This window comes from Phyllobates terribilis, unplaced genomic scaffold (assembly GCF_046119375.1).
Source record: "Phyllobates terribilis strain yellow unplaced genomic scaffold, ASM4611937v1 Scaffold_11__3_contigs__length_659146591, whole genome shotgun sequence".
Classification (NCBI taxonomy): domain Eukaryota; kingdom Metazoa; phylum Chordata; class Amphibia; order Anura; family Dendrobatidae; genus Phyllobates; species Phyllobates terribilis.
In genome coordinates this window covers 216,198,892-216,223,314 of record NW_027362771.1, presented here as the reverse complement: position 1 = coordinate 216,223,314, position 24,423 = coordinate 216,198,892, and the positions used below count along the sequence as shown (strand labels likewise).

The window sequence follows — 24,423 nt, the reverse complement described above, 5'->3', positions numbered from 1 at the left end:
TAATTAAAAATAATTATATTAATGATTAAATTACATATCCATTGTCCACCAGTTGTATCAAAATTAAACAATAAAACCCCTATTTAGAGCTTTTGCCTGTATCCTTACTCTACGTTGTATAGATTATTTTCTGTTGACTACAATCCTTTGCAGAAAACTTTGCTGTGTGCATAGACCCTTAATGTAATGGCAAGTAAATCTCCTGAACAAGTGGATCCTTATTGTAACAAACAAGGTATGGATTACAAACTATTCAGAGCAAAAATGTGCTATACAACATCTTAAAAATGTTTAAGCATATCATATCTTTAAAGTTACTAATTTATTCCTGTTCATGCACATAACAAAGTGGGTGTAATTCAAAAATTCAACAATATATGCAATAATTGTGTATATGCCTGTTCCCCTAGAGAACAGCAACTCCTATTATACAGAACTCAATATTGCAGCTCCAAGCTGCATACTATCCATGAGCAGCAGCTAATTGTTGTCCATGCCATACCCACTTGGTATAATGAATGAATGAATGAATGAACTGGACACACCTTCCCCCTGAAGAACTCCTTTTCTTATCTCAATGAAGGGTTCATGGAGCTTCATCTGAAACTGCAACTATTTTAGTGACATTCCCCTGTTTACAAACCAAGGCTGGTCACCTCAAAGCCTGCTCTGATCAAGGCCACATTTGGAGTACTACAAAGAAGTTTAGTTGTGATTAGAGGATGATGCCAGCAGTTTTGACACCCCATGCTGTAAACTGGGACCTGATGCCACAGTATCCATCAGCCCATCACACTAGGGACCCTCATGGCTGTAGAGGTATGGGCAGAAGTTTCCTAATAGAAAATCTGTTGAAGGATGCTGAACAGCCTGTAATGAAGTATGTTCCTGTGGCTTGCAGCACTTTGCCAGGATCACTGTGTCCTACAGCTGAGCAAACTAGCCCTTTGGGAGGTACATATCCTGCAACATGGGCTTTGCACCTCATTAATCCATCAGATGGGCTGAAGGTTCCCTATCTCCAAACAGCTGATCTTTTCTCCAATGCAGGTAGGTTCTGCTATAATATATTGCTAAGTCAACCTCTGTATATTGTAGTCATATATAAAAACCTAATGGAGTATATAATCATTGTATAATATTATGACTCAATGCTGTTGTTATGCTAAGATCACAATGTCAGAGTGTTTGCTACTGTCTTGCAGAATTATGACAATCCGATATAAAATAATTGTGTTTAATTGAATTAAACGTCTCACCAGCAATATATTATTGATACAGCCTTTATATTTCAATTAAGATGGTAATCTATAGTTACACTTAATAATACGGGTTCAATTTACTGCTGGAAATTCACACAATTAAAAGTGTGATGCAAGTGGCCAAATAATTCACACCTAATTAAACAATAATATGATTAATTAATAAGAAGATGATTTACTATTTTCAGGAAACAAGCCAATTCAGCAGCTTGCACCTACCATCTGTTCTTGTGATAATTGTACTCTTGTAGACAGTGCTTTGAAAATGAACCATGACCATGTGTTTCTTATCACCTGGCACCGTTCTATTTAAGATTACCTGGTAATCTCCAGTGTACTGACATATGAAATCAGTGAACCTCAATGAGTGTGATAGTGGGTTTTGTCATTGTCGGTTTGATTCTAATATAATGATATATAGCTACTTACATTGAAATATTTAGCATTTCAGTATGTTATACATACACATAGGGCACAAGATTCTTATTTTATTGTATATAAATGTACAATTTGATAATATGTGTAAGGTGGTATTTATATATAGTTGGCCTCACCTAGAAAAAAAGTACCTTTTTGAAGTAATACTATTTTATTCAATATAATAATTTTTCAAGTCTATACATTTAATGCATCGATCAAAAAGTAATTCTAATCATTTGGAAAAATTGTTATCCTGTTCTGCAAACCACAAATTCACAGCATCAATTACCATCTCGTTTGTTGAAAGTTTTCATCCTTCCCTTCATTTTTTTGAGTTTTGAAATTATGTAATAATCAGATGGGGCCTAATCAGGAGGATATGGTGGATGATCGACAGTTTCAAATCTGAGTTCATTGAGTTTTGTAGGGCATCACGAGACTTGTGGACAAGCACATTATCCTGCAAAAACAAGATAACTTTGGAAAGTTTTTACTGAAGCTCCAATCTTCACCTGACAGAGTTAACGTTTCTTAATCACTATTTCAAAATGACATAACTTTTTCTGTTAAAACTTTGCTTGTGCACTTATCAAAGTTAATAATTGTCTCCATAAAAATGCATTATTTTTGTCAGCCTAAGCCTAAAATATTCAAGATGAACTATTTATTAATACCTCCATGTATATACAGTGGGTACGGAAAGTATTCAGACCCTTTCAAATTTTCCACTCTTTGTTTCATTGCAGGCATTTGGTAAATTCTAAAAAGTTCATTTTTCTCCTTAATGTACACTCTGCACCCCATCTTGACTGAAAAAAACAGAAATGTAGAAATTTTTGCAAATTTATTAAAAATGAAAAACTGAAATATCACATGGCCATAAGTATTCAGACCCTTTGCTCAGTATTGAGTAAAAGCACCCTTTTGAGCTAGTACAGCCATGAGACTTCTTGGGAATGTTGTAACAAGTTTTTCACACCTGGATTTGGGGATCCTCTGCCATTCTTCCTTGCAGATCCTCTCCAGTTCCACCAGGTTGGATGGTGAACATTGGTGGACAGCCATTTTCAGGTCTCTCCAGAGATGCTCAATTGGGTTTAGGTCAGGGCTCCGGCTGGGCCAATCAAGAATGGTCACAGAGTTGTTCTGAAGCCACTCCTTTTTTATTTTAGCTGTGTGCTTAGGGTCATTGTCTTGTTGGAAGGTGAATCTTCGGCCAAGTCTGAGGTCCAGAGCACTCTGGAAGAGGTTTTCATCCAGGATATCTCTGTACTTGGCCGCATTTATGTTTCCTTCAATTGCAACCAGTCGTCCTGTCCCTGCAGCTGAAAAACACCCCCATAGCATGATGCTGCCACCACCATGTTTCACTGTTGGGATTGTATTGGGCAGGTGATGAGCAGTGCCTGGTTTTCTACACACATACCGCTTAGAATTATGACTAAAAAGTTCTATCTTCGTCTCATCAGACCAGAGAATCTAATTTCTCATAGCCTGGGAGTCCTTCATGTGTTTTTGAACAAACTCTGTGCGGGCTTTCATATGTCTTGCACTGAGGAGAGGCTTCCGTTGGACCACTCTGCTATAAAGGCCCGACTGGTGGAGGGCTGCAGTGATAGTTGACTGTGGAACTTTCTCCCATCTCCTTACTGCATCTCTGGAACTCAGCCACAGTGATCTTGGGGTCCTTCTTTACCTCTCTCACCAAGGCTCTTTACCCATGATTGCTCAGTTTGGGTGGTCGGCCAGGTCTAGGAAGACTTCCGGTGGTCCCAAACTTCTTCCATTTAAGGATTATGGAGGCCACTGTGCTCTTAGGAACCTTGAGTACTGCAGAAATCTGGCCAGATCTGTGCCTTGCCACAGTTCTGTCTCTGAGCTCCTTGGGCAGTTCCTTTGAGCTCATGATTCTCATTTGGTCTGACATGCACTGTGAGCTGTGAGGTCTTATATAGACAGGTGTGTGCCTTTCCAAATCAAGCACTATCAGTTTAATTAAACACAGCTGGACTCCAATGAAGGAGTAGAGCCATCTCAAGAAGGATCACAAGGAAATGGACAGCATGTGACTTAAATATGAGTGTCTGAGCAAAGGGTCTGAATACTTATGGCCATGTGATATTTCAGTTTTTCTTTTTTAATAAATTTGCAAAAATTTCTACATTTCTGTTTTTTTTCCAGTCAAGATGGAGTGCAGATTATAAATTAGTTAGAAAAAAAATGAACTTTTTAGAATTTACCAAATGGCTGCAATGAAACAAAGAGTGAACAATTTAAAGGGGTCTGAATACTTTCCGTACCCACTGTGTATATGTATATATATATATATATATATATATATATATATATATATATATATATGTATGCACAAGAATGGAACATAACGTGGAATCAACCAAGGACAAAAAATGTCTGGATGCCACGCCTCCCAGATAATTGCCAAACCTTATGGCTAAAACATTCAAATGTAGGCAGCACTCCAAAAAGATGAAATGCTAATGTCTTAGACTTTATTGGCTCATGTTACGATGTTTTGGGTTCATAGTGTCAATACATATATATTTTTATATACTGTGTATATATATATATATATATATATATACACACATATATATACTGTATATATATATATGTATACACATTTTATACTTATATGTGTATGTGTATATATATATATATATATAGACATATATATATGTATACACATTTTATACATATATGTGTATATATATATATATATATATATATATATACACATACACATTTTATACTTGTAATACTGTATAATCTTTCATTATTGAAATAATATATATATATATACATTTTCTGTTTTAACTTAGTTTTCTTTATTGAAAGTTGTGTTGTATGAGCTGCAAATTAAAAAAAGAGATTGACTTCACATATTATACTATTACCCATCGATCTAGCTATTTATCTAATTATATTTGTGTAAATTTCCTCTTAATATTATTATATCAAAATGTTTTATGTAGTATCCAATATTTTATTAAGGATTGTGTACTTACTGTAACTAATACAAAAAGATACTTATATAAACTGAAAATATTAAATTGTGACATGACAAATATATGGATACGGTATCTCTGTGGCCCTACATTTATCTTTTCTTTGTCTTACAATTTTATTTCCTTTTGTCCCCCCTAAAAAAACAAGTCCTGTAGTTTGCTCTTGCACAGGTTTTGAATTTAACGGTTGTATCTGAGTGCCCAATGTGCAATTCCCTAAAGTCAGCAAATATGGTAGAATGTAGTTATCCATTCTGAATTATTATATATTATATCCATTCAAAATGTTTTACAGATTTGGTTGGTTAAGGTATGCGTATCCTTCCAAATGAAGTTATTTAGAGCAAAAAACACGTATGAAAATACAAGCTGAGTTTTTTTTTTTTTATTATTTCTAGTTTGGATATCCATAATATTACTCTCTAAATAATTTTTTTCCCAGGCTGTAATGAGAGATAGGAGAGAAGGATCTATGGAGAAGTTGGGAACATGTATTTTTAAACTAGTGAGATTACTTTTTGAGGGGTCTTTTCATATGAAGTACTAGCAGGTAGGGGATTGTTGTAGACTTGACCTCAAATCCTCAAACAGTTTTTCCTAGACTTTTTGCAAAAAAGAGTTTGAAATGCAGGATTTTTTGGGAATCTTCTAGTTGTACAAAACAACTGAGACTTTTGGTTTTTTTATGCCAGATTCATCCGGCTCTGCCAATTTTTTAAAAGATTGTCAGAGCTTCGTCATGAGGGGCCAAGGACAAGCACGGCCACCAAGTTCATTATAGTTTACACCTCAAAGTGATGCAAATTATGGCAAAAGTGTCTTCCAGTTTCTGATTGGAGTACATTTCTTACAGTGGTCCAATTCAACTTAAAGATGTTCCAAGTTCATTAAGAGATGCATGCCTCCTAATGAATTTGGTGCCTATTTCTCTACTGTACTTGTCATCAAGATGGCATTCAAAACACCAATGTTAATGCATCAGGACCTCTATGTTTTACTATTGATTTTATAGAAAAAACAATTTTGTTGCATGTCCAAAAGTTAAGTTGTGGGATATACAAAAGGTCTGTCATCTCATGAAAAAGGTCATAGAACCAATAGGATTTTTTTAAGGGTTAGGTACAGGTATGAAGTCCATGAGGGTTGGGTATGTTCCACTCTATATTTTGGAAAAGAGGTCTCTGTCTTGTAGAACTGGTGATGAAAAGGCATTGGCGCAACACACTAGTTATTGTAGGCAAGTTTATTTCCCTTATGCAACCACATGATGATCAGTTACATTAAAGGAGTTGTCCCATGAACAAAGTTAATTTTAATAGATCTTCAAATAATAATAATTTTCACTATTGGATGTTTAAATAAAATGTTCCTGTGCTGAGATAATCTTATAAATGTGTCCCTGCTGTGTACTGTGTAATGGCTGTGTCTGACCGTACAGGGACACGGACTGATCATACCACATCTCCTGGGAAGGGGAAGAAGCAAGCACATGAACATTTTTTTAAAAACATCCAATTGTGGAAATTATTATTATTCTAAGATGTATTGATTAAAATTAACTTTAATAATTAACTTTGTTTATGGGAAACTTCTTTAATGTTTTCTGCCAGAAATGTACACATCTTGGGACATTTTATGATCTATGTTCTTTTTCTGTATATTTGTCCTGCTTGTCAAAATTGTCATGGTAGGTGAAAAAGTGTCTAAAATGTGTCTGTAAATTTTGAAAATGCCATTTCCATTTTTCTGGCAAGATTTGGGGCATAATCCTGGCACATTTTCTTACTAAATCTCCCCCACTATTTATGACAGCATGTGTATTCTGCCAATGCACTACTGATCCCTGTCCCATTTGTCTAGCAAATGGCAATTATTGGAAGATGAGAATAAAGTAGAAATGGAATCTACTATATAGTCAAATGCATCTGAACATCCAGCAGCCTATGTGCTTGCTGAATTTGTAATTCGTAAACCAGATGATGTCTATGTGCCATTCACCCCCTATTTCATGTTCTCATTTAGCCTATCATTTTATGGATGTGTTATTGTTCATCTATGATATATCCACTTCACATTAACAGCACTTAAAGTAACTTATTGGAAATGTAATGTTTTTTTTTACCACTGGTTATGGCACATTCTTCTGGTATGACTTTCTTGGATGACAAAGTTTAGCCAGACCTGGTAGTTAGATAACAGATCTACTAATGCCGCAATCTGTATACCGTTCTATGAAATATGATGATTCTGAATAAGCATCATGGACCATACAAACATACATTTGGCTTTAATATCTCTTGATAACAAACATTTATTACTAAATTAACAAGCATAAACTAGTTTTTAAACATGAAGACCATTGTGTCTAAACAAAAAAACTTCAATCCTTTACCAATGTTCAGTGGCTTTTGATTAATTCTGATTATTTTGTCACTTTTTAAGTAAATTAACTTCCTTTCCGTGGGTTATTTTAAGGTTTTGCATCCATTTGTACTTTTGCAGGTGTTTCTAAACACTTCTATCTACAATCACTGCCATTCTACGCTGCCTACTGTGGTAGGTCCTGTCAGCACCCAGCCTCCCCCACTGCTTTTCCAAGTAAGTCTTTATGCTTCATCAGTAATGCTTCAGTTATTTTGTAAACCAGAGCAGCAGGATTTAATGGGTCCTAGAAAGCTAATTGGTGATGCAATAGTGAGACGCTAATTCCTAAGTGAAATTGCAGCGGTCTTATTCAATGTCCTTCTGAAGATTTATCCCATATAGGAGCTGAACAATTGAAAATGTCCCAATGGAAACTAAACCAGCCATACAAGAGGCTAATAGCTTTCTTGTTCCCAAAATATCTGGAACTCTTGCATTCTTCATCACTGACACGATGCTTAATGTGATGCTAAGGCTCAAACCAATGCTTTTTTAAAATGTAACTATGTATAATAAAAGTCATATGAAATTATATAGATCACATTATATATAGCAAATTATTATACTTGTAATTTAAAATGTTATTAAATAATTAAAACTATTCATAAAAATAATAAAAAGGTGCCCAAAAGAATAATACAAAATCCACAATTAAAGCTACAATTGTAATGCAAAACTGATGGTTAGAGAAAAGTGACTCTGCATGAGACTGAAATTTAACATATTAATCACATGGAGAGGATTTTAAGATTTGAAACCTTGTTGCAGAACCTTTAAGATTCAGATATTGCTTTTTTGGCGACATTGTGGGGTAATTTCTTTGGGTTTAATAAAGTTCATCAGTTGTTAAAGTGAATAGTTTGGGACAAGTCAGGCAATAAATGGTGGTAGTTTAATGAGCTGCAAGCATATAAGCAGCTCTGAAGGGGGCCGATACTTTCCCACAGAGCATCTTACAGTGCCTGGGTTGCATTAGAATGGATGACAGTACCGTGACCAATTGGCACTTTCTCTTTACTCATCCACACGCGACTTAACCACAATTTTTCACCGAGCAGATGAACTTTAGGGACCATTTCACGCTGAAAAGGCCTGGCCAAGGGTCATTTGCCCTTTTGTACAGCCATGAAGCATAGAACTATATGCAATCCTTTATCCTCTGTCACATTCCAATGGAACCTCTGAACAGCATTTAAACACTTGAGTGAAAAATAAAGCAGTGAATGAAAATGACTTTTATAGACTCTCTTAAGCTCATCTTCTCCTGTAACCTCCACTACCTGAAAAGGGATTAAAGGCATGAGATGAGTATATAGAGAAACTGGTTGAATACATAGGTCACATTATCAACTGCCAGGATTGTTTATTATCCCAGACTGATGCACAGTTTCCAGAGTGTCCTATTAATTGTCCATTTAACAAGAAGGCAATGAGTGACAATAGAAAAATGAAAACCATGACTAAACCTTTTCCTCACTCCATGGTGGTCCACTACAAAAAGTCAAATCAATATAGCTGTACACATTTAAGGAGACATTTCTCGTTGCAACTGTAAGGAGCTATTTATTAGGGCTTGTTCCCATCAAGTTGTTTCAATTGATACAAAAAGCATCTTCTAATCGATTAAACGGGATACTGTGCTATTATGACAATGGGAGAATGTTGTATTATTACATGAAAATTGAACCATCTAACGCTCACTACTTCTGACATTGATATAGACATACTCCAATTAGAATAGTTAGATTGTGCATATACTAAGTGATATAATAGTCTAAATAAGCGTTAAATTTATTTTTTAATAAAAGTCTCTATCAAAGGCCATATATAGTGGCTTGCGAAACTATTCACCCCCTTGGCATTTTACCTATTTTGTTACATTACAACCTGTGTTTAAATATTTTTTTCATCTGATTTGTGTGTGATGCATCAGCACAAAATAGTCTGGTGAAGTGAGACAAATATAGGCATAAATTAAATTTATGGGATCAAATAACTAAAAATTGGCATGTGGATATGTATTTACCCCTTTTTCTATGAAGGTCCTAAAAGTTTCTGGTGCAAGCAATTCCCTTCATAAGTCACATGCTTAGTTAAAGGAAGTCCACCTGTGTGCAATCTAAGTGTCAAATGGTCTGTCAGTATACACACACCTTTTCTGAAAGGCCACAGAGGCTGAAACACCATTAAGCAAAAGGCACCACTAGCCAAACAACACCATGAAGACCAAGGAGATCACCAAACAAGTCAGGGACAAAGTTGTTGAGAAGTACAAGTCAGGGTTAAGTTATAAAAGATATCCCAATCTCTGACGATCTCGTGGAGCACCATCAAATTCACTATCATCAAATGGAAAGAACATGGTACCAAAACAAACCTACCAAGAAAGGCCCGCCCACCAAAACTCTCAGCCCGAGCAAGGAGGGCATTAATCAGAGAGGCAGCACAGAGACCAAAGGTAACCCTGAAGGAGCATCTGAGTTCCCAAGCAGAGACTGGAGTATCTGTCCATACAACCACAATAAGCCGTACACTCCATAGAGGTGGCCTTTATGGAAGAGTGGGTAGAAAAAGCCTTTACTTACACATAAAAGTTGTAAGGCTCATTTTGAGTTTACCAGTAGACATGTGGGAGAGTCCCCAAATGTATAGAGGAAGGTATTGTGGTCAGATGAGACTAAAATTGAACATTTTGGCCACCAACTTAAACGCTATGTCTGGTGCCAAACCAACACAACTCATCACCCTAAGAACACCATCCCCAAAGTGAAACATGGTGGTGGCAGCATCATGCTGTGGGGATGTTTTTTGGCTGCAGTGACAGGGAAAATGGTCCAAGTTGGAGGGGAAGTTGGATGGTGCAATATACAGGGATATTCTTGAGCAAAACTTTTTTGTCAGTGATATAAGACTGGGATGGAGGTTCACCTTCCAACAAGGCAATGACCCAAAGCATACTGCTAAAGCAACAATTGAATGGTTTAAGGGGAAATGTATAAATGTTTTGGAGTGGCCTATTCAAAGTCCAGATCTTAATCCAATCGAGAATCTGTGGTCAGGTTTGAAGATTGCTGTTCACCAGAGGAAACCATCTAAGTTGCAGGAGCCAGAGCAGTTTGCCTTGAAGAATGGGCAAAAATCCCAGTGGCAAGATATGAAAAGCTCATAGAGACTTATCTAAAGCGACTTGCAGCTGTAATTGCCTCATAAGGAGGCTCTACAAAGTACCGACTTTGGCACACTGAAATTTTCAGTTATTTTACCCTGTTTGTTTTTTGTTTCACAATAAAAAGAAAAACAAATGTTCACAGTTGTAGGCATGTTCTTTACATGAACTGATGCAAATCCTCGAAACAAAAACAGTGAAATTCTAGGTTGTGAGGTAGTAAAATACAAAAAATGCCAATAGGGGTGAATATTTTCGCAAGCCACTGTATATAGTGGAGAATTTGATTTTATCTGTTTTATTTAGACTTTTTATTATGGTTCAATGGGTTCTGTCACTAGATTTCCCAATACAATCTAGACACGTTATTAAAGGGGTTTTCCATGAGAAAAGTGCATTTTAATCAATAGATCTTAGAATAAAAATAAGTTCCGCAATTGACTGAGTTGAAAAAAAATGTTCCTGTCACAACATGGGATCGCAGCTGATTCTTTCTGTGATGTAAAACAAGTTTTTTAACAGGCAGTGAAATGTTTTACCTAACAGAAACTAGCAGCTGCGATCCCATGCTGTAATATCTGGATATTCTACTGCCTCCTCCCCTGCCCAGGAGATGTGGTATGATCAGACCATGTTCCTGCACGGTCAGACACAACCATTACACACTATATAGCTGGGGCAGATATATAAGATTATCTGAGCACAGGAACATTTTATTTAAACACATCCAACTGTAGAACTTATTATTATTCCAAGATCTATGGATTCAAGTGTACTTCTTTTCAAGGTGTTTCTTGTATCATAAAACCCTGTTACCTAGCTTTAAAAAAACAAACTTCTCTATTTACCCTCCCCATGTCCATCGCTGGGTCTCCACCACTGCTACAGGTGTATTAATGTCTGCAGTGCTGACGTCATGTCATTAAACTGAGCTCAATTGATGAGAATGGCTCAAGCAGTCAACTCTAACAGAGGTGCTGACCTCACTTATTAGCTGCAGTGCTGGCGACGTGATGTCGGCGCTGCGGAATAATAACAAACATTGGGGTCAGCAGTGGAGCCTCAGCGCTGAACCAAGGGATGATGAATAAAGCACAGGTTTCTTTTTTAAACAAACTGCAGCTGGAATGGATGGGTTTTCCAAAACTGGGAAATCCCTTTAAATAGATCTCTTAGACCCGATGAAGCTAGTGCACTATGAAAATCCATATGAAAATGACTGTATAATCCCTTTTGAAAGTTTCTTTATCTAATAATAAAATAGCCTTTATTTCATGATTCTAAAACAATTCTAACATGGATTTTCAAATTTAGTACACCACGCCCCTAATCCCACCCACCTCTATGCACTGAAGCCAGAGCCTAGAGGTGGGCAGGACTATGGGAGTGGAGAGCAGCGAATATTCATTATCTTTATTAGCTGACACACTGTGAGCTGCAGCCGCCAGCTCCTGCAGCTGCTGGGTGATCATGTGTGCCTGCTATTAAAGAGAATGAATATTCGCTGCTCTCCACTCCCATAGTTCCGCCCATCTCTAAGCGCCGGTTTCAGTGCATAGAGGTGGCCGGGATTATTGGCGTGGGGAGCAGTGAATATTAATTTTCTTTAACAGTGGGAACAGTTTTAGCTACACCATCCGGCTCCTGCGTCCTGTGACCCACTCCTCCAACGCTGCCGCTCCCCCCCCACAGCCACAGCCACACTATAAGGTACATCAGGACTATAAGATGCACCACCCACTTTTCTCCAAATTTTGGGAGGAAAAAGTGCGTATTATAATCTGAAAAATATGGTATATAGCGCCATTAATTCCACAGCGCTTTACAGACAGAGTAATGGGAGGAATCCCACTCAAATACCTTACAGATGTTGTCCTTGATGGGATTTGAACCCAGGACCCCAGTGCTGCAAGGTCACAATTTTTTGACATTTACAGGCAAATGTAAAAAACAGATAATATTTATCTCTGTATAATATTGGAGGCATATAGAGTTACAGAATGGCATCACAGAAGCCTGTTGGCAATGTAGTAGAAAACCATTCATATAGTACATAGCTGTAGCTGTAATTTGGTCATGAAATGTTTACTATCCTTAAAACTGTTGTCCCATGAACAAAGTTAATTTTAATCAACATTTTAATCAATAGATCTTGGAATAATAATAATTTCCACAACTGAGTGTGTTTAATAAAATGTTCCTGTGCTGAGATAATCTTATACATGTGCCCCTGCTGTGTACTGTGTAATGGCTGTGTCTGACCATGCAGGAACATGGTCTGATTATACCACATCTCCTGGGCAGGGGAGGAAACAAAAGAGAATACTGCTGACATTACAGCAGGGAATCACAGCTGATTCTTTTTGTGAGGCAAAACATTTCACTGCCTGTTTTTAAGCAATGTTTTACCTTAAAGAAAGAATCAGCTGAGATCACCTGCTGTAATGTCTGTATACTCTTCTGCTTCCTCTCCTGCCCAGGAGATGTGGTATGATCAGACCATGTCCCTGTACGGTCAGACACAGCCATTACACAGTACACAGCAGGGGGAACATTTATAAGATTATCTCAGCACAGGAACATTTTTTTCAACACAATCAATTGTGGAACTTATTATTGTTCAAATATCTATTAATTAAAATGTCGCTTGATTGTGGGAAAACCCCTTTAAGTTGAAATAGTGTATAAGTACTGTAGTGGTCATTTTCAGCTGGTCTAGTAATGTTTGCACTGAACAATTATGTGAATTCATAATCTAATGTTAATTATGGCTCCTGGTGAATTGATTCTCTGCTTTGCATCAGACAATTGCTTTTAAACAAAGGTATCTATTCATCATTAACAATAGACTTACTGATTTTGTTAACTCTATTTTTGATTTTGATAAGGAAATGAACATGAACCCCATGTTCTACCAAAAGATTCAAACACCAAAACAAGAAGAGTAATCTTAAGGCGAGCAGTGTTTTCTGATGATCAGCGAAAGGCACTTGAGAAAATGTTCCAAAAACAAAAGTACATCAGCAAAGCTGACAGGAAGAAGCTTGCCATTAACCTTTCTCTAAAGGAGTCTCAGGTACAGTATATTACTGCATAAATGTATTTGTTTGTCATGTCACTTGTGATAACATGCTGCACTTTCCAAATCTATGTCCTGAAGTTGTAATATTAGCAGGTTTCTGTAATGAAGCTATCTGACTGTACAGACACTGCTTCTGATATAATTTTATTACTACACCTCATCTTAGAGGGATTTTGTCAGAAGATTTTCGCCACCAATTCTCACAGAAGCTTAATGTAGAGACAGTGACCCTGATTCCAGAGATGTGTCACTTACTGGGCTGCTTACTGTAGTTTTGTTAAAATTAGTGTGGTATCAGCGTGAGATTATTACTAGAGGGCTAAGAAACCTGCTGCCATTTACTAAAACCACACCCCAACCACTGATTGGCAGTTTTCTGCCTATCCACAGAGTAAACAGAAAACTGCCAATCAGGGGTGAGGGCGGGGTTGTACAGAGCTCAGAATTCAGAGAAATGGTAGATTGGAAGCACACAAAACAGGGATTTTATCAAAACTGCAGCAACCAGCCCAGTATGCTCCTTTCAGATGGAGTATCAAACAACCAGTTGATAGATTACCTTTAATAGTGTACAACAGTGTAACATCCCTGGCGGCATGCTGGCATGGCTTACCATCTCCCACCATTAAAGACCGCAAACTTACCTATCAGTCCAGGCTGCACACTTTGCTCCATTACCTGCTGTGTGCATGTCTCTTGTCTGATTGCTTAAAGGCAGCGGCGCGGTTACTGCCTGATTCTTAAAGTTACAGTGTGCGCAGTCCTAATGCCTCCCCAGCCTATTGCTGTGAGTCACTGGATACTTAAACCCCCTCCACCTAGTAGGAGGTGCCTGAGCAACACTTTTTTTCAGTGTGTTCCTTGAAACTGAATTGCCAGGTCCTGTCCTGCATCTTTTCTGTTTCCGCCACCCTGGGGGCTGTATACCCAGGCCTGTTACCTGTACCTGTGACTTCTAGTCTGTTTCCACCACCCTGGGGGCTGTATACCCTGGCCCGTTACCTGTATCTGTGACTTTTAGTCCGTTTCCACCATCCTGGGGGCTGAGTTCCCAGGCTCGTTCCTGTATCTTGTTCCTGGTTCAGTTCCTGTCTGAACTGTATCCTAGCCCGTTACCTGTTTGTCTCTATGTCAGTACCTTCCCTTTTCCTGCAAGTGTCTGAACCTGCAACTAACTCCAACTTGTAGTCTCTGTTTGTGAGTTTTGTGTCCACTCGCTACTTCATTGCAAGTACCTTGTGTGTATCTGGTTCTGCTTGTCCCATTTCCCTGCTTCCGTTTCTACCTCCTGTGTTCTAGCTATCTTCCTGTGTTTCCCAGTCTGTTCCATGAGAACAGAGCCCTGTCCTGTCTGCCTGCTCCTTCTGCTCTGCGGTTACGCTCTGCTTCGCTTTGCTCTGCTTGTCCTCCGCACCTGCGGTTTCGCTCTGCTCTGCTTGTCCTCCACACCTGCGGTTTCCTCTGCCCTGCTTGTCCTCCACACCTGCGGTTTTGCTTTGCCCTGCTCGTCCACCGCACCTGCGGTTTCGCTCTGCTCTGCTTGTCCACCGCACCTGCGGTTTCGCTCTGCTCTGCTTGTCCACCACACCTGCGGTTTCGCTCTGCTCCTCTAGTCCTCCGCGCCTGCGGTTCTGCTCTGCTTGTCCACCGCACCTGCGGCTCTTTTCCTGTATCCCAGTCTGTACTGGTCCCTATCCAACCTGCGTTCCTACCTGCCAGTATCCGCCTGTCTGCATACCAGCCGTGCCGGCCAGTACCCTCTTGTCTGCATACCAGCCGTGCCTGCCAGTACCCGCCTGTCTGCATACCAGCCGTGCCTGCCAGTGCCCGTCTGTCTGCATACCAGCCATGCGTGCCAGTACCCGCCTGTCTGCATACCAGCCGTGCCTGCCTGTTCCTACATTCCCCAGTGTGAGTCAACAGCTGTGACCGGGGCCTGACCTGGAGTAGCACCTGGGCCACCTCCCACATCCCTCCTCAGACCACGGAGTCGATTAAGCCTCCGTGTGTTCGTGGTCGGATCTAGCGAGGCCCCTAGTCACGCCCCTCCAGGCACTCCTCAGTTTGTGGCCCAGTGGGACCACTAACCACGTTCACGCCAGTCAGTCCGGGCGTGAGCGTAACAAACAGTATGTTGCTCCCTCACTGAAGCTGATTATATCTATTAATATAAGTATGTTGTGCAGGGAACATTTTAGATTGACGTTAATTACAAACTGACTTTTATGCTCTTTAATGGATATAGCCACCAAAAAAAACCTCAAATGGCTAAGTGGACAGAAAAATAAAAGTTTTGGCTTATGGAAGAAGAAGAAGAAAAAATAAAGTGCATACATGGAAAATCACCATGTCAGGAATGGGTTAAATAAACTTGATGTAGGGGCAAGTAAAATTGTCTATAATTCTGTATACTGTCTGAAAAAAATGTTTTGTGTTTTTTTCATTATTTAAATTTTTATTGAATAATTTTCAATATAAAACATTGATCAAAGCACCATGAATACAAAACTCCTTAAGACCCTGACCCAACCCAAGGTGCAGATGTAGAAGAAGATAGAAAGAGTAGAAAAAAAATTATAAGAAAAATTTGTAATTTGTTACAGCTAAGACAGCGGTCCACAATAGAAAATATGCCTTCATGTAAGTTTTATAGATAATCTGTTCATTCAACCTCCCAAACCAATTTCATATGTCTGGCTATGGAAATGAATGTAATTCTGTAACTTGATTAAACAAAAAAGCTCCAGAATTGAAGAAATCTGCTTTAGACATATAATGCAAATAAGCCTAGAAAGTGCTCTGGGAGGGATGGAGCCTTGGTTTCCAGCTCCATTTTCAGGCTGATACCACAGTCCAGTAGGTGATTGACAATCTGCACCAGTGCTAAATAACTGTCAATTACCTAATGGAGGCTGGAGTTAGGCTAAGAATAGAGCTCAGAGCTGAAGCAGTAAAAGTACAGAATTTTCTGACACATTCATTTTAAAGCAGAGGTGCACAGCCTGCGGCCTGGTGGCTACATATGGACCACCATTCCATTTTGTGCATCCCCCAACTTTCTGTATACAGTAGTTTATGTCATAGGAAGAAGATTTACACACAACTCAAGAGTAGGGATGGGAAAGCACGAATAGAGCACCGTGTAACAATATTTGGGTCCCAGATACAGCAAGAGATTGATGTTCCTTCATCCCTGTTTAGGGTTATGAGAGTTAGAATGAGTTAGAGCTACTTATGCACAAAACCCTTACCATTATAGTTTATGGGAATTGTGAAATGCAGCAAGCTGCTACAACACCTATAATCCTCAATGGAGAGAGTGACATGTGTGCAGGGTTTTCTCCTCTCTAGAGCACTGACTGGGGGAGAAGAGCACCCCCCATTCTCCAGATATGTGGTGGTCCTGATAGTGGAACCAGCACCTCTTAGACATTTATGACGTATACATTTGATATATAGAAAAAAGAGAGGGGTCGCTCACTCGTCTATTCGGGTGCTCTGAAGAAAAAGGTAATCTCAATTGCAAAAAGAACTTCGGCACTCCATACATGAATATATAAGAAATATTGTATCTAGACCAATGTGACTTTGAAAAATGAAGTTTTTTTTGCGCATAATTTGGCCAATTTATGTGTGCCCATCAACCACGACAAGGTCACCTTCGTATGATGGGAAACTACGCTACGCTAGCACTGGATATGCCACTCGGGGGCTGTAAGCCTGTATGAACAATATGTCTCTGCTTGGGCTTTTAACCTACAATGTATGGGCTGGTAGAGCTAGTTAAAACCACCTGTGACTAAATGGGAGGGACACATGGTCAGAAAAAAAGCTGTCAAACTTCTAATAGTGTGAACACGTACCTGCTGCAATGTTGCAGGAGCGGGATCCCAAAAATTATTAATAGAAAAAACAGAGGGGTCGCTCACTGGTCTATTCGGGTGCTCTGAAGAAAAAGGTAATCTCAATTGCAAAAAGAACTTCGGCACTCCATACATGAATATATAAGAAATATTGTATCTAGACAAATGTCACTTTGAAAAATGAAGGTTTTTTGCGCATAATTTGGCCAATTTATGTGTGCCCATCAACCACGACAAGGTCACCTTCGTATGATGGGAAACTACGCTACGCTACCACTGGATATGCCACTCTTGGGCGGTAAGCCTGTATGAACAATATGTCTCTGCTTGGGCTTTTAACCTACAATGTATGGGCTGGTAGAGCTAGTTAAAACCACCTGTGACTAAATGGGAGGGACACATGGTCAGAAAAAAAGCTGTCAAACTTCTAATAGTGTGAACACGTACCTGCTGCAATGTTCCAGGAGCAGGATCCCAAAAATGATTAATAGAAAAAAGAGAGGGGTCGCTCACTGGTCTATTCGAGTGCTCTGAAGAAAAAGGTAATCTCAATTGCAAGAAGAACTTCGGCACTCCATACATGAATATATAAGAAATATTGTATCTAGACCAATGTCACTTTGAAAAATGAAGCTTTTTTGCGCATAATTTGGCCAATTTATATGTGCCCATCAACCACGACAAGGTCACCTTCGTATGATGGGAAACTACGCTACGCTACCACTGGATATGCCACTCTTGGGCTGTAAGCCTGTATGAACAATATGTCTCTGCTTGGGCTTTTAACCTACAATGTATGGGCTGGTAGAGCTAGTTAAAACCACCTGTGACTAAATGGGAGGGACACATGGTCAGAAAAAAAGCTGTCAAACTTCTAATAGTGTGAACACGTACCTGCTGCAATGTTCCAGGAGCGGGATCCCAAAAATGATTAATAGAAAAAAGAGAGGGGTCGCTCACTGGTCTATTCGGGTGCTCTGAAGAAAAAGGTAATCTCAATTGCAAAAAGAACTTCGGCACTCCATACATGAATATATAAGAAATATTGTATCTAGACCAATGTCACTTTGAAAAATGAAGCTTTTTTGCGCATAATTTGGCCAATTTATATGTGCCCATCAACCACGACAAGGTCACCTTCGTATGATGGGAAACTACGCTACGCTACCACTGGATATGCCACTCTTGGGCTGTAAGCCTGTATGAACAATATGTCTCTGCTTGGGCTTTTAACCTACAATGTATGGGCTGGTAGAGCTAGTTAAAACCACCTGTGACTAAATGGGAGGGACACATGGTCAGAAAAAAAGCTGTCAAACTTCTAATAGTGTGAACACGTACCTGCTGCAATGTTCCAGGAGCGGGATCCCAAAAATGATTAATAGAAAAAAGAGAGGGGTCGCTCACTGGTCTATTCGGGTGCTCTGAAGAAAAAGGTAATCTCAATTGCAAAAAGAACTTCGGCACTCCATACATGAATATATAAGAAATATTGTATCTAGACCAATGTCACTTTGAAAAATGAAGGTTTTTTGCGCATAATTTGGCCAATTTTTGTGTGCCCATCAACCATGACAAGGTCACCTTCGTATGATGGGAAACTACGCTACGCTACCACTGGATATGCCACTCTTGGGCTGTAAGCCTGTATGAACAATATGTCTCTGCTTGAGCTTTTAACCTACAATGTATGGGCTGGTAGAGCTAGTTAAAACCACCTGTGACTAAATGGGAGGGACACATGGTCAGAAAAAAAGCTGTCAAACTTCTAATAGTGTGAACACGTACCTGCTGCAATGTTCCAGGAGCAGGATCCCAAAAATGATTAATAGAAAAAAGAGAGGGGTCGCTCACTGGTCTATTCGAGTGCTCTGAAGAAAAAGGTAATCTCAATTGCAAGAAGAACTTCGGCACTCCATACATGAATATATAAGAAATATTGTATCTAGACCAATGTCACTTTGAAAAATGAAGCTTTTTTGCGCATAATTTGGCCAATTTATATGTGCCCATCAACCACGACAAGGTCACCTTCGTATGATGGGAAACTACGCTACGCTACCACTGGATATGCCACTCTTGGGCTGTAAGCCTGTATGAACAATATGTCTCTGCTTGGGCTTTTAACCTACAATGTATGGGCTGGTAGAGCTAGTTAAAACCACCTGTGACTAAATGGGAGGGACACATGGTCAGAAAAAAAGCTGTCAAACTTCTAATAGTGTGAACACGTACCTGCTGCAATGTTCCAGGAGCGGGATCCCAAAAATGATTAATAGAAAAAAGAGAGGGGTCGCTCACTGGTCTATTCGGGTGCTCTGAAGAAAAAGGTAATCTCAATTGCAAAAAGAACTTCGGCACTCCATACATGAATATATAAGAAATATTGTATCTAGACCAATGTCACTTTGAAAAATGAAGCTTTTTTGCGCATAATTTGGCCAATTTATATGTGCCCATCAACCACGACAAGGTCACCTTCGTATGATGGGAAACTACGCTACGCTACCACTGGATATGCCACTCTTGGGCTGTAAGCCTGTATGAACAATATGTCTCTGCTTGGGCTTTTAACCTACAATGTATGGGCTGGTAGAGCTAGTTAAAACCACCTGTGACTAAATGGGAGGGACACATGGTCAGAAAAAAAGCTGTCAAACTTCTAATAGTGTGAACACGTACCTGCTGCAATGTTCCAGGAGCGGGATCCCAAAAATGATTAATAGAAAAAAGAGAGGGGTCGCTCACTGGTCTATTCGGGTGCTCTGAAGAAAAAGGTAATCTCAATTGCAAAAAGAACTTCGGCACTCCATACATGAATATATAAGAAATATTGTATCTAGACCAATGTCACTTTGAAAAATGAAGGTTTTTTGCGCATAATTTGGCCAATTTTTGTGTGCCCATCAACCATGACAAGGTCACCTTCGTATGATGGGAAACTACGCTACGCTACCACTGGATATGCCACTCTTGGGCTGTAAGCCTGTATGAACAATATGTCTCTGCTTGAGCTTTTAACCTACAATGTATGGGCTGGTAGAGCTAGTTAAAACCACCTGTGACTAAATGGGAGAGACACAATGTTCCAGGAGCGGGATCCCAAAAATGATTAATAGAGAGCACCCGAATAGACCAGTGAGCGACCCCTCTCTTTTTTCTATTAATCATTTTTGGGATCCCGCTCCTGGAACATTGCAGCAGGTACGTGTTCACACTATTAGAAGTTTGACAGCTTTTTTTCTGACCATGTGTCCCTCCCATTTAGTCACAGGTGGTTTTAACTAGCTCTACCAGCCCATACATTGTAGGTTAAAAGCCTAAGCAGAGACATATTGTCCATACAGGCTTACAGCCCAAGAGTGGCATATCCAGTGGTAGCGTAGCGTAGTTTCCCATCATACGAAGGTGACCTTGTCGTGGTTGATGGGCACATATAAATTGGCCAAATTATGCGCAAAAAAACCTTCATTTTTCAAAGTGACATTGGTCTAGATACAATATTTCTTATATATTCATGTATGGAGTGCCGAAGTTCTTTTTGCAATTGAGTATACTTTTGATATGCCATGAACCTCTCAAAAAGTAATACCACTTTCAGTTTTATTGTGGCCCTTGGAAGCATTTCAATGTGACCCTCAGCCCAGAAAAGGTTGTGCACCACTGCTTTAAAGCATACCTAGCATACTTACAATTTCACAAGAAAATTATTATAGTGTAGGACTCTGCAGTATAATCATTTTTCTAAATCACTCTATTAGTATTTTTTGCACCTGTGTAAAGGTGGAGAAGTCGTCTAAACACTCCCTCTGAAGACTTCTCATTTATTATTGTATTGACCTGCTGTTTTTATGTGTTTTATTTCCATGTGGGCTGCAGTTTTCTGGTTATTAAGAGATGACAGGGTTAACTGTTAAGGGCCATCCACATTGGGAGAAGTTAGTTAGTTAGACAGATGTTACAGAAGAAGAAGGAAGTGTTGTTCATTGTCATCTAGAGTATAGGCCACATGTTTAGGAAAAAGATAAAGATAGCAAGTTTGAGATCAAGTAACCTATCTGTAGTTGTCTCTCTTACGGCCGGAGTATGGAAATCAAGTGAATAGAAAACAAGGTGTCTTCCATCCACAGTGAGTATGGCTGTAGCATAACAGAGCTGAGGGAGGTATAATCCCCAAGGTGGCTAGAAGGAGGGGGCTACAAAAAGGCACCCTGTTAGCTTGTTCTGGAGGATTAGAGAATTCCCATTCTGACCAGGAGGTGGATAGTGAATGTAGAGACCAGAACTGGAGAGTTTGGAAAGCGACTCCGATTTATTTTAATGCCAAAATTCCACATCTAACACTCTTAAAGAAAGAGCCTCTGTGTCCTACAGAAGAAATGTTCCCAAAGTATTGTGCCTGCTAAATAGATGTGCATAAGACTCTGATAACTTCCGAGGGCTGTATCCAAACCTTTCAAGCTTTTAACACAAACTTAGCCCTAATAATGACAAAGTGACCTCAACATAGAAATTGATGGTAAGCTGTAGTAACCAAAGCGCAATTAATAACACTGTGCACTGACAGATGTTTCATATATTTTTTAAATAAAAATAACAGTCCAAAAATTATCCTTCTTAATCATTAGTCATTTGCAATCACACAGACCGTTCTGTGCTGAACACTGACTCAAACTACTGGTGTTGCTGTCCGAGGTAACATCATCCACTTGCCACTTTTTCTTCTACTATACATTTTGTACAACACTATAATTAACTTTTGACCATCTTTTAACCCAAATTATTTAACCATTGCCAAGAAGGACATAACAAGAAATGTTAGGTAGGTAGCTACATGTACAGAAAGCAAAATATGTCAGCAGGCCGCAGCATAGGTGTTGTGTGTATGGTTGTCAAACTGGTCTAGTAAAGAAAGTTTGCAAAACCAGACATGCACAGTTAAATGCTTTAATTTTTTAAACATTTTTTATTCCATAAAATTCGTCCCCTCTCTTAAAAATGACGTAATAAAAAATGCTAGCCTATACATCAAGGCACTTTATTGATGTGGTGTGTACAGATGTGAAATTTGTCTAGTAGATGTGAAAAAAAATTGCTTCTGATACGCACATTTTGTGAGATAGACAGTTGCAGTTAAATGTCTGGATTTTGGAGACTTTTCTTTTGTATTTTTAAAAAACAATTACTCCCCAATCACAAAAAGAATTGCACAAGTAATGCAAAAAGTCAGTACAATTGCTTATAACTAACAAGCACATTGCCACTGACTGACATTGATTTCAGATTTTTTTTTAAATATTGTGCTGCCTTACTGCTGCTTTCTTTTGCATTTTGAATTAAGAAAATATACAGTATGTGTCATTGTAACTCAAATGCAGCAGAACAGATTCCAGCTACATCGTATGAGTCTGGTACTGTTCCTGGCACCTGTCTTATCTCTCTCTTTCCACTAATCCATTGAATATATTTGTATTATTTATTATTCACAGACTACTACACACATCTTCATCAATGCTGCAATTGAACAATATATAACTGTCTGGATTATTTGTCCAATGCTTTAGGGTTTAGTCTCCCTATCTCTATTGCTGAGCTGTGTGCTCTGACGTCCTCTCACTATCCTAAAATCACCCTAAAATGCACTTCTTGCCTAGACTATGATATTATACAGGTATGACACTGGCTATGATTGTCTCTCCTGATTGGTTCCGCTATACCATGTGATGTGATAGCTGCAAGGAATAATGTAGAAGCTCACACGGTTGGGCCTGAGGGTTTTTCGCAAATTTTTTGAATTCGCCAAGACTTTTGAATTTCATAAAATTTTACTTAAATTCAATTCATATCAAATCTATTTGCTCATATCTAAGTGAGTCATTGTAATAAGTTACCCCAAGGTTACAGGACACTCTTAAGTGGTAAACATTGCCTTAGGTAGTTTCCAAATGCAATACACACACATTTAGACATCAATTAACACACTGCTTATATCATCATTTTATTCATATTTGCAGGTTAAAATCTGGTTCCAGAACCGAAGAATGAAATGGAGAAATTCCAAAGAAAAAGAGATTCTTTCTAATCGATGTTTAAAAAAAGGACAATTTGAAGAAACGTTCTCACAGACAGCTCCAAGTACCCCTACATGTTTAACTAAAAGTGTTCAGTCTGATGTACCCACCAACAACACAAAAAAGGGGAAACCATCAACCAAGAAAATTAAAATAGTAGAACAGCTTTCGTCTGACATCACAGAAGAGTATACAAAAGACTTACATTACAAACCGCAATGGCAGAGCAAGAGGGATGTTTAGTTCTTCAATATGGTCACTTGTAGGTTAAACGCTTCATTGTCTTTGAAGCAGGAAATTTGGACTACTATGTACTGTTAGCCTGCTACTATCACAAATATGACATTCTCATTTTACATGTCTCGAAGTCACCATTAAACAGTATTCTTCAACTATGGCATTGTTTTAGAGATCACTAGTAACCTGGTTTCAAACAGAATTAACATTAGTGCAATTTTCTTATCGGAAAATATTATGGTAAAATACGGAAGGAGGACTGAATCACATGGGAGCCATGAATATAGATATATATAATGCATCTAAGGACGCGACACAAGAAAGACTATTGCGAAGAAACTTCAAGACAATAATGGCAGTTGTTAATGAAGACTAACACTGTGACCACACTGAATAATTTTATAGTGAAATTTTATGTTAATCTTTTGATCTAAAGGTTAAGACTGTAATCTACTATGACTAAATTAAAGTAATTTCTATTTCAATATTAAAAATAGGGTTTACAAACTTGGTGTGGTGGATCCTTCTAACACCGGGCCAGTTCACACACTTTATATAATCATATTGTCATCATCATCATCAGAAATTACATTGTTTACATCAGATTTTTGTCTTATATTTTTTTTTAAAACTGCATTTTTTTTCATATCACAAACTTTATAAAAAAAATAAAAATAGTCATATTGCAATTTTCACCCTTGCCACTGGGGTTTTTTAGACTCATACTTCTTGTTCTTTCAAGAAGAGTTTTCAGTAAGACCCCATATTATCAGAGACAGGATTATAATGACTGGTAACACTGCTATTTACAGCTGTTAACAAAGGATGAACCAATTACAGTAGATGATATCATCACAGCTAAACCTGCTCCA

General features: G+C 38.7%; 1 protein-coding gene across 1 annotated transcript; it reads left to right on the top strand.

The window, feature by feature from the left end:
* The first annotated feature begins 629 nt into the window (after positions 1–629).
* On the top strand, positions 630–23,902 carry DBX2 (developing brain homeobox 2). The gene is made up of 4 exons (XM_073650715.1): positions 630–1,050; positions 7,211–7,306; positions 13,187–13,374; positions 23,258–23,902. The coding sequence occupies exons 1-4, from the start codon at positions 723–725 to the stop codon at positions 23,555–23,557; spliced, it is 912 nt and encodes a 303-aa protein (XP_073506816.1). The 5' UTR covers positions 630–722; the 3' UTR covers positions 23,558–23,902.
* The last annotated feature ends 521 nt before the right edge of the window (positions 23,903–24,423 follow it).

Excerpts from the sequence above, each read along its gene's own strand:
- DBX2 (XM_073650715.1), top strand. The coding sequence starts at position 723 with ATGATGCCAGCAGTTTTGACACCCCATGCTGTAAACTGGGACCTGATG. Across the intron at positions 7,307-13,186 it reads CTCCCCCACTGCTTTTCCAA|GAAATGAACATGAACCCCAT; the intron begins GTAAGTCTTTAT and ends GATTTTGATAAG. Across the intron at positions 13,375-23,257 it reads TTTCTCTAAAGGAGTCTCAG|GTTAAAATCTGGTTCCAGAA; the intron begins GTACAGTATATT and ends TCATATTTGCAG.